The 11,715-nt window shown below is 38.2% G+C and overlaps 2 protein-coding genes across 3 annotated transcripts; one reads left to right on the top strand and one right to left on the bottom strand.

Moving 5' to 3' along the window:
• Window positions 1-360: 360 nt before the first annotated feature.
• Window positions 361-2,012, bottom strand: LOC103997555 (myb-related protein Hv33-like). The gene is made up of 3 exons (XM_065135932.1): window positions 1,642-2,012; window positions 1,441-1,570; window positions 361-1,368 (listed from the first exon to the last, which is right to left on the bottom strand). The coding sequence occupies exons 1-3, from the start codon at window positions 1,772-1,774 to the stop codon at window positions 750-752; spliced, it is 882 nt and encodes a 293-aa protein (XP_064992004.1). The 5' UTR covers window positions 1,775-2,012; the 3' UTR covers window positions 361-749.
• A 3,390-nt stretch (window positions 2,013-5,402) lies between these two features.
• On the top strand, window positions 5,403-10,384 carry LOC135628484 (AP-1 complex subunit mu-2-like). 2 transcript variants are annotated; one of them, XM_065135161.1, is made up of 12 exons: window positions 5,403-5,541; window positions 5,629-5,883; window positions 6,002-6,148; window positions 6,422-6,484; window positions 6,636-6,812; window positions 6,911-7,014; window positions 8,940-9,047; window positions 9,162-9,258; window positions 9,376-9,473; window positions 9,582-9,723; window positions 9,841-9,963; window positions 10,041-10,384. In XM_065135161.1, the coding sequence occupies exons 2-12, from the start codon at window positions 5,755-5,757 to the stop codon at window positions 10,137-10,139; spliced, it is 1,287 nt and encodes a 428-aa protein (XP_064991233.1). In that variant the 5' UTR covers window positions 5,403-5,541; window positions 5,629-5,754; the 3' UTR covers window positions 10,140-10,384. The 2 variants fall into 2 exon arrangements, with proteins under 2 accessions (XP_064991233.1, XP_064991234.1); XM_065135162.1 differs by having other exon boundaries at window positions 5,405-5,883.
• Window positions 10,385-11,715: the final 1,331 nt, after the last annotated feature.

Here is an 11,715-nt window from a genome sequence, read left to right as displayed (position 1 = left end):
GCATTCAGATCTGCACTAGTATTCAAAGAAATGAATGCAGGGTTGGTTACTTGGTCCCTCTTGAATTATTTGACTTTCTTACACTCTCCAATTTTGGTCTAATTCAGATTGGATTCTCTTAGCTGTTGGTTTCAGCAAATGTCTTGCATCTACCTGGTTCAATCAAAATTGGTATTCTATTTGACAGGGAGACAAACTGACAATTCCTTTTTGAATTTTGATACTACAGCATGTGTAGGGCAGATAAATATGACCACCAACCACCTTTACAGCCTCATGGGCCATATTCAGCATTTCTATCTGAAGAACATAAACTCTCTGTTCATCTGTTTGATGAATTAAACATTTGATGAAACCAATTAAAGTTTCCAACAAAACTAAAACTAACCCAATTGCTTACCATGGAATAGAGGGTAGTTCTGCTCTGTTGTTGAATCTCTTATATCTCTGTTGGATCACTACATCAAAGGTGAAAACAGCTACTGCAGACAGAGGCAGATTGTGTTGCATTTGGGAGCAATAGAGCAAAAAGGAGTTCAGTAACACTTACTAACAATGATGATGATGATGGTGATGACAAAGATAACCACAGCCTACAAAGACATCAGAAACTACAAAGCATCACATCTTATCCAGCATAACTAGTTTCTGTAGAAGGACAAAGATCCAACAAGTGGAAATTGCAACGCACTGTAGACCAACAGGGTGGCGTGAGCAACTCATGACGTCCCTGAAAACTCTTCGTCAGATCATTCCAAACTCCGAAAGAGATCCGCGTTCAGTATGCTCTTCAAAGCCTCATGAGTGACACCGCAGTCATCGTTCGTGAAATCGCGGTCCAGCGATCTCATTGGAAGGCTGCCGCCATCATCTGTGCTTGCCACATGATGCTGCTGCTTCTCTTGCCATGCACTCGACTCACCCTCACAAGTCTCCACTCCATTGATCTGCATGTGAGTCGCTGGTTCCCACCCACCTTCACAAGTCCAACTCAGGACTTCTTCTCGTAGCACATGGCAGTCGCAGTTGCTGCTATTACTCGAGCTCTCTCCATGGCCATATGTCTCTGGCACATCCAACACACTGCTGCATTCGGCTAGTCCAGCATTGGCTAGCAAGTCATTCTGATCGAGTGACCGGTCGAGGCATTCCTGGGTTTGAATCCATGGGAAGTGTTCAAAGGAGGTGGCAAGGACTGGATTGCTCGAGCAGATCTCCTGTTCTTGCACCGCTGCTGCCTCACTCAGTGGCCTATGGGTGATCGGATCGATCCCCATTTGCCGAAGCTTCTTCTTGATGCGCGAATGCCACAAGTTCTTGATCTCATTGTCTGTTCTTCCCGGCAATCGAGACGCAATTTGTGACCACCTGGAACCACAAGTTGGATTCAGATCGGTTCGATGCTCATGCTTCGAGTTCTGAACATGCAAGTGTGGCTACCTGTTGCCCAGAACTTGATGCAGTGCAATGATCAAGCCTTCTTCTTCCTGGGAAAAGCTTCCCCTCTTGAGGTCTGGCCTCAAATAGTTGATCCACCTCAGTCTGCAACTCTTTCCACATCGTTGTAGTCCTACAAGAAGAAAGAAGAACACACTGAACATGGTGCCATTGAAGAGGAAGCAAATGGTAACCGGAAATTGCCTGCAAGCTTAGGCACACTGCTCCAACAGCCTACTCCACTTCTAGTGATGTGATTGCAGAGCTTCTCATCTTCCTCAGGAGACCAAAAGCCTTTCCTCAGCTTCTGCGTGACGCTGCATGATTGCAGTCCCATTCCCCCAAGTTGGGAGAACCAGCTTAATGGGTTTGATGTGCCTGAGAGGGAAGGTAAGGGAATTGGCACCTGAAATATATAGGGTAACAACTCTATGCCTTAAGATTCAAGTTAGATGGGCAGGGGAGAGGAGCAAGAAGAGAGTGGAAGACAGGAAAAGGAAAGCACCAAGAGAAAGAGAGAGAGAGAGAGAGAGAGAAGCTGTGGGAGTTGAATCAGTCCAGTGGTTTCCAAGCAAGGCTTTGATGTTGTTGTTGTTGCAGTGTAGTGGATTGAGGTTTAAGTTATCCTCAACCATGCGAAGAAGGCAAATGAATTACCACAAACAGGTTAGCATTGTCAGGCAGGATTTGAGTTAGGAGAATTGGAGAGAGAATGATGATAACTTTTTGGTGTTAGTTGGGAAATGACATTGGATTGAAGCTCTTCTCAGTGACAAGGAAACATCACCCAACTGTATTCCTTTCTTCTACAAAGTACTTGAGGTATTACTGCATGCACCTAAAAAGAGCATCAAATCAATGCATAGCAAATAGCATTTTAACTTTGTTATCAATATCAAGCTGTTCTTAGTGACACTCTGATTGGTACATTACTGATCATCTACCAGAGACAACATCAACCATTTAGGTTAATTGATAATGCTTCTCGATGCTACAGAAGAAATCAACACTTGGGTTAGTTAAAAGGAACATAAAATGAGAGTTTAAATGAGACACAACTCAGCCTCAGCACCAATGCAACTCCATGCTACAGTGAGATTCTGACTTCAAGCTCATGCTTTTTTCCTACATGAATACTAAGCTTTTACAGCTATAAGATTTGATCCACTAAAATCCAACAGAAAGGGAGCTTAGGCATCTTATATTACTCATCAGATCTGCATGTAAATTGATTTAGTTCATCATCTGACCTCTCACCAGGCAGATTCAGGTTCTCAAGAAAAAGGAGAGTATTTTTGAAGGTGGAGTTCAGATCATCTCTTCATAATTCCAGTAACTGGATGTGCTTGTGGACTGTAGTCTCTAATTCAATGAGGATCATGATTGTTCCCATCTTGTTATTGTGATTGTGGTGGGAGACATGATTGCAAATCAACATTAGACTCTTTTGGCCTTCAGTGCAACTACTAGCCTTTTTTTTATGAAATGAGAAAACATTAGTAGTGAATTATATACTTTTGATGAAATGAAAAAAAAAAAGATACTTTTGAAGCTTAAAACTAAAAGATTAAAATTCCTTTACTTTCTACATCCTTGTTTACTGCCACCACACCTCCTTCACCATCTTTACTGGACTTCATCTCCAGTACATTAGAGAGTTCACTTCATGATCAAAGAATAGAAATATAGGAATGATAAATTATTTTGTTAAATTAGGTAATCATGTTAAAGAATTATGTCTTATTTAGTTCAACTGTCCCAAAAAAATTACATGTGAACTTTGTGAAGATAAATAATTAGCTGCAAAACATTGTTAAGTTATCATTTTCATATAGTGAAAAATAATAATACTGTTTTATAAGAAGAATAAATCCTGAAGAGGAAATGTATATTTTATAACTCTTATAAGTAGAGAGACACATTAAGATGTCTTGAATCATACAAAAGTAGTGATAGATCTTAAAAGAAAGAACAAAATGATCTTTTACTTATATTTAACCAGTCAATATTACATCATGTTATCCTAAAAAATAAGCTCATCAAATTAACAGCAGGATGCTTCTTTCACTTATATGTCTTTAATTTAATTTCATGAAGGTTTCTTGCTATGAATGGGTGACTATTTCATATCCAAATCAATTATTACCTGTGGAAACTTAAGCCATTCATTCACCCAAAAGTTTAAGTCATCAAATTAGTCCATAGTGGCACATAATTAACTTTGTTGGGCTAAAATCTAAGCATGCAATTAAAGAACAACAAAGTAGAGCTCACGCCACCTCTAAAGTCCAAACAAACTCCTTCACCTTGTTATTCTCATGCCATCTTACATTTCTTGGTTTTTAATTAGCACTAGATTTGGAATAACTTGAAAGAGGAGTCACCATGATGCTTCCTTATCAAACTGGTCATCTCAAAGTCAAGCTCTTCTTCTTCCTCATCATCTAACTAAAATCCTCTTCCACTGGTTTTCAATGATGTAGAGATCAATGAACATTGTGACTTGTGGCAACTAAAACGACCGTAAAAGAAGGGAGAGATTATGAAATCTTGTGATATCACTCATCAAGGACTACCTACTTCATTAATTATTTTCGAAATTAAGCTTTTATCTTTCATCTTTATCGTCTAATTGGTGACCGATTAAGTTTATAGAAACCGATTCGATCTTACAGTAGAGTGTTAGTTTTGGATTCAGTTGATTGTTTCTTCTAAGAAAAGAATGAAGATAAAAATAGCAAAAAAAACTATGTTATACATGTTCAAAGTGACACCAAGTTTTAAATGATGACATTGTTGTAACTTGTTGAAATCTTTTCCACAATGCATACTATGGATGAGTTGAAACTTATGACATAATTATAATGGCTGTCATATTGGTCATGACATTGTTGGCCTCATTAAAGGGTGAACTACCATGTTAGCTTAGAACAGATGTGGAGTTCTACTGTGTTAACAGCATCTTTTTGTCTTGCCTTTATGGATTTCATACATTGGAGAAGTATTTATGTGGTCATGCAGTCTCTAGAAGCTTCGAGGTGTAGGAAAATTGGGCACATCAGTCCTTAAAATTGGATGGCCAAAATTGATCAAGAATAGATCTATACATTACAGTATGGTAATATATTGTTCTCATTTCTTCGTTGATTTTTTTTGTCTGATTGGTTGGTTGGTGACGAGAAAAAAAATATCATTCACGTCTTTATGAGTTTGACATGGTTCGAAATCATATACGTAAGGTTATCCGAGATGCTTCCGAGATTAAAACGTTGAGTTCCTGATGTGTCATCTGCATAAAAACTAAGGTTGAGAAAGGTTTTTCGATTCGACCTATTCGACATCCAAGTTAGTAACCCGAGATATTCAAGTGTGGATGTGAGTAGTTAAAAGAAGTAAGCCAATTTCTTATCGTAGTGAAGATCAACTTTTATACCTAATCATAAAGAAATAATATATTTTATGAAATATTTTATGGAGATACGATCTCTAACTACTCCCTTGTGGGTGATAAGGGGAGAGCAACATTAAATTGTTTGGATATGGACTATTGTGCACGTGGGCGCATACGGATAAATAGTGATCTAAATCTTTTTATTTTATCGTGGACTCTACGGGATGATTATATTTTATCGTGGACTCTACGGGACGATTACGTATCCGATGATGATTAACTGATAACCGATAGTGTATTCCTTATGAGTTGGACTACTCATAATTTCATCTATTCGGGTCTAATTTAGGTTCAAAATCGCAATCAAATTGTGGTTGGGCGAGCCGGATCGGAGACGGCGGCCTCGACCGAACCGCCTCCACGCGCGCATTTGATTACGTTGCCAACGCGCCTTTGACATCACCCGAGAAATCGAATTCGGTCAACCAAAAACACACGATTTCATCGAGTCCGGTCTAATTTGGGTTCAGAAGCACATTCAAATTAACGTTGGGCGAGTCGGCTCGGTGACCTCCGCCTCGCCCCAACCCCTTCTTCCTCCCGTGACTCGTCTGTTCCACGCGCACACACGCGAAGCAAATACTAATCAGCGAAAGAAGAATTGCTTCGTTTCGGACATCCTCCCGAGATCTCGAACACCACCGTCGGCCATCGTAATCGATATCCTTCACTCTCTCTCTCTCTCTCTCTCCTTATATCTCGATCTCTTCTTGTTTGATCGTTCTATCATCGTGCGATAGGGGAATTTGAGTTATAGGGATCGTGGAAATGGGACTTGAAGCCAGATCTCGGTCCCCGCCTCCGTCTCCGATCTGATTCTGTTCCGGGAGTCCCTTGCCACGCCGCCGCCTCCGTTGCCCCGATTCATGGCGGGCGCCGTCTCGGCGCTGTTCCTTCTCGATATCAAGGGCCGAATTCTCATCTGGCGGGACTACCGCGGCGACGTCTCCGCCGTCCAGGCAGAACGCTTCTTCACCAAACTCATCGAGAAGGAGGTGGCTCCCTTCCCCCAGACCCTAGATTCTCTCTTCCCTTCCTGCTCGATGTGGTGGCTTGCCGCTTTCGTTTTTTCGAGAAAAGATGGAATCTTGAGCATTGGTTTTGTGGTGGTAGGGGGATATTGAGTCTCGATCGCCCGTGGTGTTCGATGATGGGATCAGTTATATGTTCATTCAGCACAATAACGTCTTCTTGATGACGGCTGCGAGGCACAATTGCAATGTCGCCAGCATCCTTCTCTTCCTACATCGCGTCGTTAACGTGAGTATTCTTTTTATTCTCAAACGACTGCTGCATTTTATGTTTCTGTAATTATATGCCTTGCTGGCCTTAAACATTATTTCCAAGAGCTAATGGTTGCTTCATTCTGTTTTTACTTGATTATATGCCTTGCAGGTCTTTAAGCATTATTTTGAAGAGCTAATGATCTCTTCCCCCTTTTTCTAAACTTAATCATGTTTGCAGGTCTTTAAGCATTATTTTGAAGAGCTAATGATCGCTTCCCCCTTTTTCTAAACTTAATCATGTTTGCAGGTCTTTAAACATTATTTTGAAGAGTTAGAGGAGGAATCGTTAAGAGATAATTTTGTTGTTGTGGTAAGCGGAAAATGCTTTTTGTTTTCTGTTTCTTGGTGTTGGTGATGTGTTATAGACATTGCAGTCCAGATGAAATCTTGAGTTTGCTTTTCTGCTCTATGATTGTTTATTTTGTGGTCTTGAAATAGAATTCTCTATGTAATGTGGACAGTACGAGTTACTTGATGAAATAATGGACTTTGGGTACCCGCAATACACCGAAGCTAAGATTCTTAGCGAGTTTATTAAGACGGATGCATACAGGATGGAAGTCGTACAGAGGCCTCCAATGGCTGTCACAAATGCAGTGTCATGGCGCAGTGAAGGGATATGGTACAAGAAAAATGAAGTAGGTCACTTGTTCCTGCTTTGTAGATACATGTTGGTTACTGTTCACCATTTCATGTCATGTGAAGAAATGGTCTCTCTTTCTTCTTTCTTTTATAGGTGTTCTTGGACGTGGTTGAAAGCGTTAATATTCTTGTCAACAGCAATGGACAAATTATCCGTTCAGAAGTTGTTGGGGCATTGAAAATGAGAACATACTTGAGGTGCACCATTCTTTCATATCTTCTTCTTCATCTCCTTTAAAGCAGTTTGTGTAGGTTTTTCAAACTTTTTTTGATGAGATCTATAAGTTTGTCCATTTTGAAGTTAGAAATATAATATTGTGAGGAAGGAAATGGAACATACAGACTCCACAAACCTGGAAGGTTTTCTAAAGGAGCCACTCACATGCAAAATTGTGATTGGCCTGCATATAGAGAGAGTTTATGGTTCATTAATCTAGAAGTCTCTTTTAAATGTCTATTTTCCTTTTTTTCTCCCTTTCTTGACCAGTGAAATGTTACCTCTCCACTTTCTCTTGCTCTATTACCTAAGTAGTCTTCTTATGTTTCTAGTTCTGTCTTCTTTTATTTTGTCTTCTTTTTATAGTTAGCATCACAGCATTTCCTACCAGCTATTGTGTCATTGATAGCAGACATGCCCTTGTTGAATTAAGTGCCACAGCATTTGGCTCTTTATTATCACATGAGCTATTCCTCATTACATAACAGTATTAACAAGCAGCTTGTTTTGTGAAATGGCATAGCTTATTATATAAAACATATTCCTAGTTCTTTTTTTTTAATATATTTGCTTTAGGTCTTTGTCAGATGTTCATGATGCACATTTCAGTTTAATTTTTCTGTATCTGCTTAGACACCAACTTCGTAAGCTCTATGCGATTAAATAGCTTCACTAGAACTTTTTTTTATAAAATTGACTAGTTATGTTATTGTGATACAAATTGTTCATAGATTTATGGATGGTTGGCCATTCTGGCAATTGAAGTTTTTCAAGTTCCATGTCAACTAGTCTTTCTAGTCAGTTGAATTTATATATTCTGTTTTCGTGTTATTCACCTGAGTCCATCTTCTTATAAGTTATCGCTTGCTCTTTCTGTAAAATTGTGATTCCCATGTCATCGACTGAAAGGAGGAGAATATAGTACGGTTGATAATTCTGCATTGACTACACGCTTGATATTGCAGAACCTTTATTAGATAAACAAAGGTCTACTTTATTTGAGATGCTTTTTTCTTAATATTGAGAAACACTTTGTTTCTTGGTTCTTAATCTGTTTTACTTTTGATGTTTGTATTACATGCTACAGAAATCATTAAGAATTAGGGACGGATTTGAAAAAGGATTTCATGGATCTATACACAGGGGAGTTATAGCTTGTTGTCATTGTTGTTGTAGTTGTTGAATTATGAGTGTTTAGAAGCATTAGGTTCTACTATAGCTTTATTTATTATCCTCATAACATATACTTAGCATGGGAATTGCTCACTAGGAAAGCTATTCATGCAAATTATGCTACTTGTTGGAGATGAAACTTTATCAAATATAGGGAAAACCATTAGTATCCGCTTTTGGTTGAAGGATACAAATAAGAATAGAGATACTTTTAAATTATGAAGCAATAACACTTCATAATGCTTGTGGCATCTATGTCAGACACTAGAACTTGGCAGTTACCAAGATGTTTTAGATGCTTCAAAACCTTATGGGGGACATGTATTACTTGCACTTCCTTATCTTATGTTATATGTAATCTTTTTAATGTCTTGTACATGGCTTCGAAGCTTATGGGTGGTTGTTGTGAATTATGTATATGACGAAAACAAACATCTATATTGCACTTCCTTATCCTATGATATATGGGCAATACATTTGCACTAGGAGTGTTCAATGTAAAATAATTTGTATTGCTCTCTCTTCTTAAACTCAAGCATGAGACATGATTGTGCTCTCAATGTTCTCTAAAAGACCATACATGAGAGTATAAATGCATCTGATATCTTCTTTCTTTTCTAATCTATCTAAATACTATAGAAGTAGTTTCCATGGTGATTGGTAATGTAGATCATGTAATTAACCTCATATATATTGGAAACTGGACTTACGATATTATGCACAATTTATGCAGTGGAATGCCTGAATGTAAACTTGGATTGAATGACCGGTTACTTTTGGAAACTCAAGGTCGGACAACAAAGGGGAAAGCCATAGATTTAGATGATATTAAGTTTCACCAGTAAGTGTTCATCACCTTTTCTGCAGAGGTTTTCTTTTTCTCTTAACACTTCTCAGCTGTATATGATCACAGTTTTACATTGAATATTGACTATTTACTCTTTATCTGTTTTAGGTGTGTGCGTTTGTCACGGTTTGAGAATGACAGGACAATATCCTTCATACCACCTGATGGGTCTTTTGACCTAATGACATACAGACTCAGCACTCAGGTTAATCTGGGTTTACAACTTCGTCCAAAACAGAGTTTTGAAAGTTTAGAACTTGTATTAGATTTGTAGTTTCGAGGCATTTATTTTACTGGCACACCTGTTATTTCATCCATCCAGGTGAAGCCTCCAGTCTGGGTTGAGGCTCAAGTTGAGAAGCATTCGAGAAGTCGCATAGAGATCTTGGTGAAAGCACGAAGTCAGTTTAAGGAAAGGAGGTGCTAGCTTACATTCATTTTGTTATAGATGATCCCGTATTTTGTATTTGTTACGGCCCATGCCATCCGTTTGTAATAACCTTCTGTAATTATTTCAATTACGTACAGCACTGCAACAAATGTGGAAATTGAGCTGCCTGTACCTTCAGATGCTATCAATCCCAACGTCCGGACGTCCATGGGTTCTGCTAAATATGCACCTGAAAATGACGCGTTGGTCTGGAAAATAAAATCATTTCCTGGTGGCAAGGTATGAAATCATAACTCCTTTTTCCCGATAACCAGATGGATGCATACAATTTTTCTAATCAAATTTACATGCAAGAATCTTCTTCATGATGTTAGTATGGTCTTTTGCTGCATTTAGGAGTACATGTGTAGGGCAGAATTTAGTCTTCCCAGTATAACCGCAGAAGAAGCAACTCCAGAGAAGAAGGCTCCTATACGTGTGAAGTTTGAGATCCCATATTTCACAGTGTCTGGAATACAGGTATGTTGATTCTTCACGACTCGTGTCCTGGACTTTATGAATCAGTGGTTTATGGATCCATTGCATGGGTTGCTTAGGTTCGATACCTGAAAATAATTGAAAAGAGTGGATACCAAGCCCTTCCATGGGTGAGATACATCACAATGGCTGGCGAATATGAACTGAGACTCATCTAGTCACTTTGATCTGCTGTTCGAACTTTCAAGAACTCTGTATTCAAGACTCGAGGATGTCAAGACTGCACCTTCTGGGTTTGAGGGGAGCCTGCGGGGATTTATCGGTCGGCATGTGCAGTAGAAAGAGCCCCCAAACAGCATTGTTTCTGGTTCCTTTTTTCTTCTTGTAATGTTTTGTAAGGATGAAATGCTTATCCAGAAATATCATTATTTTCCAGAGAATATGTATTGATTTTGTTTGATAACTTGATTATGGCCTCGTTCCTCATATTTCTCTTTTTTTTCTTTTAATGATGCATCGATAACATAATGCATTCTTGGAAATGAATGTCTGATGTTTCGTGGTTGAATATGTCTACTCCCTCTGCTTTACAAGTAGCATTTTCAGGTCTCTTGAAATCATAAAGCTTGAAGTTATTTACAGGGCCGGCCAAGATTGAGCTTCCTATCAGAGCTCGGTGGCTATCGGCTATCGGTATAATAACAACAAATCTTGATATCTTAAATTTTTTTAGGATTGATTGCATGAATCTTTCTTCTCGCGCAACGCCAATCTTCATAATGGATCAGACCTGATTTCAACTGAAACCCTATAAAATCAAATTTATCAGAATCCAAAATTTTCCCTTCGAAGGCACACAGCAGTGCTCGCAGGTGGATCATAACTCGATCTTATCCTAGGATAATTTTGGTATCACATACTTTATGTAACCTTTGGCATGTGTGCTTGAGGTTTCTCTTATTTGTTTGCTATCTTGGATTTTGCATGTTCCTTTACAGCTTTCTCTTTTTATCTGTCTTGCAAATCTGATGATGAAACCTTGATGACATGACATGATTCATGTCGCATTTAGTATGTAACCTTTGGCATGTGTGCTTGAGGTTTTTCTTTTTTGTTTGATATCTTGGATTTTGCATGTTCAATTAGAGCTTTCTCTTTTGTTCATCCTACAAATCTGATGATGAAACTTTGATGACATGACATGATTCATGTGGCATCTAAAATTTTCATGTCGATATATATATATATATATATATATATATATATATATATATATATATATATATATATATATATGCACGTTAGGAAAATTCTAATTGTTGTGTTTCACAAGAAAAATCCAGTTTAAGCACTTAGGACATATGTTTCTATCTAAAAAAAATGAATATTTAATCTTCAGCAAAGAGTTACTCGATCTTAGTTTTGTAACCTTAAAGCAGTAGTAAAGAGATGAGAAGAAAGAATTATGCACTGCTATAGCCAACTTCTTTGGGTCACAACCTTTCTCTTCACGTTTTAGAAAGCTTCATTTAGCTATTGCGAAAAAGTCCTCAATACCTATTACCTATTGTCCAAATCTCATAAGGAGATTTTAGTAGAAAAGAGAGGAGGAGATTGAAGATCAACAACGATCGCAACCTATCGAGAGTATCGACGTGCTATCCAAAAATAACCTATGTTTTCATGTATCTATAAGCTTTCTTTCATGCTTCTATTTTCATTCTTTCAAATTTTATGGGAGTTTAACTTTACAAACAATACATGTTATTTTTATTTGATTTTATGCTTGATTTT

Source organism: Musa acuminata, chromosome BXJ3-1 (assembly GCF_036884655.1).
Source record: "Musa acuminata AAA Group cultivar baxijiao chromosome BXJ3-1, Cavendish_Baxijiao_AAA, whole genome shotgun sequence".
NCBI lineage: Eukaryota > Viridiplantae > Streptophyta > Magnoliopsida > Zingiberales > Musaceae > Musa > Musa acuminata.
This window is presented reverse-complemented; position numbering and strand designations above follow the sequence as displayed.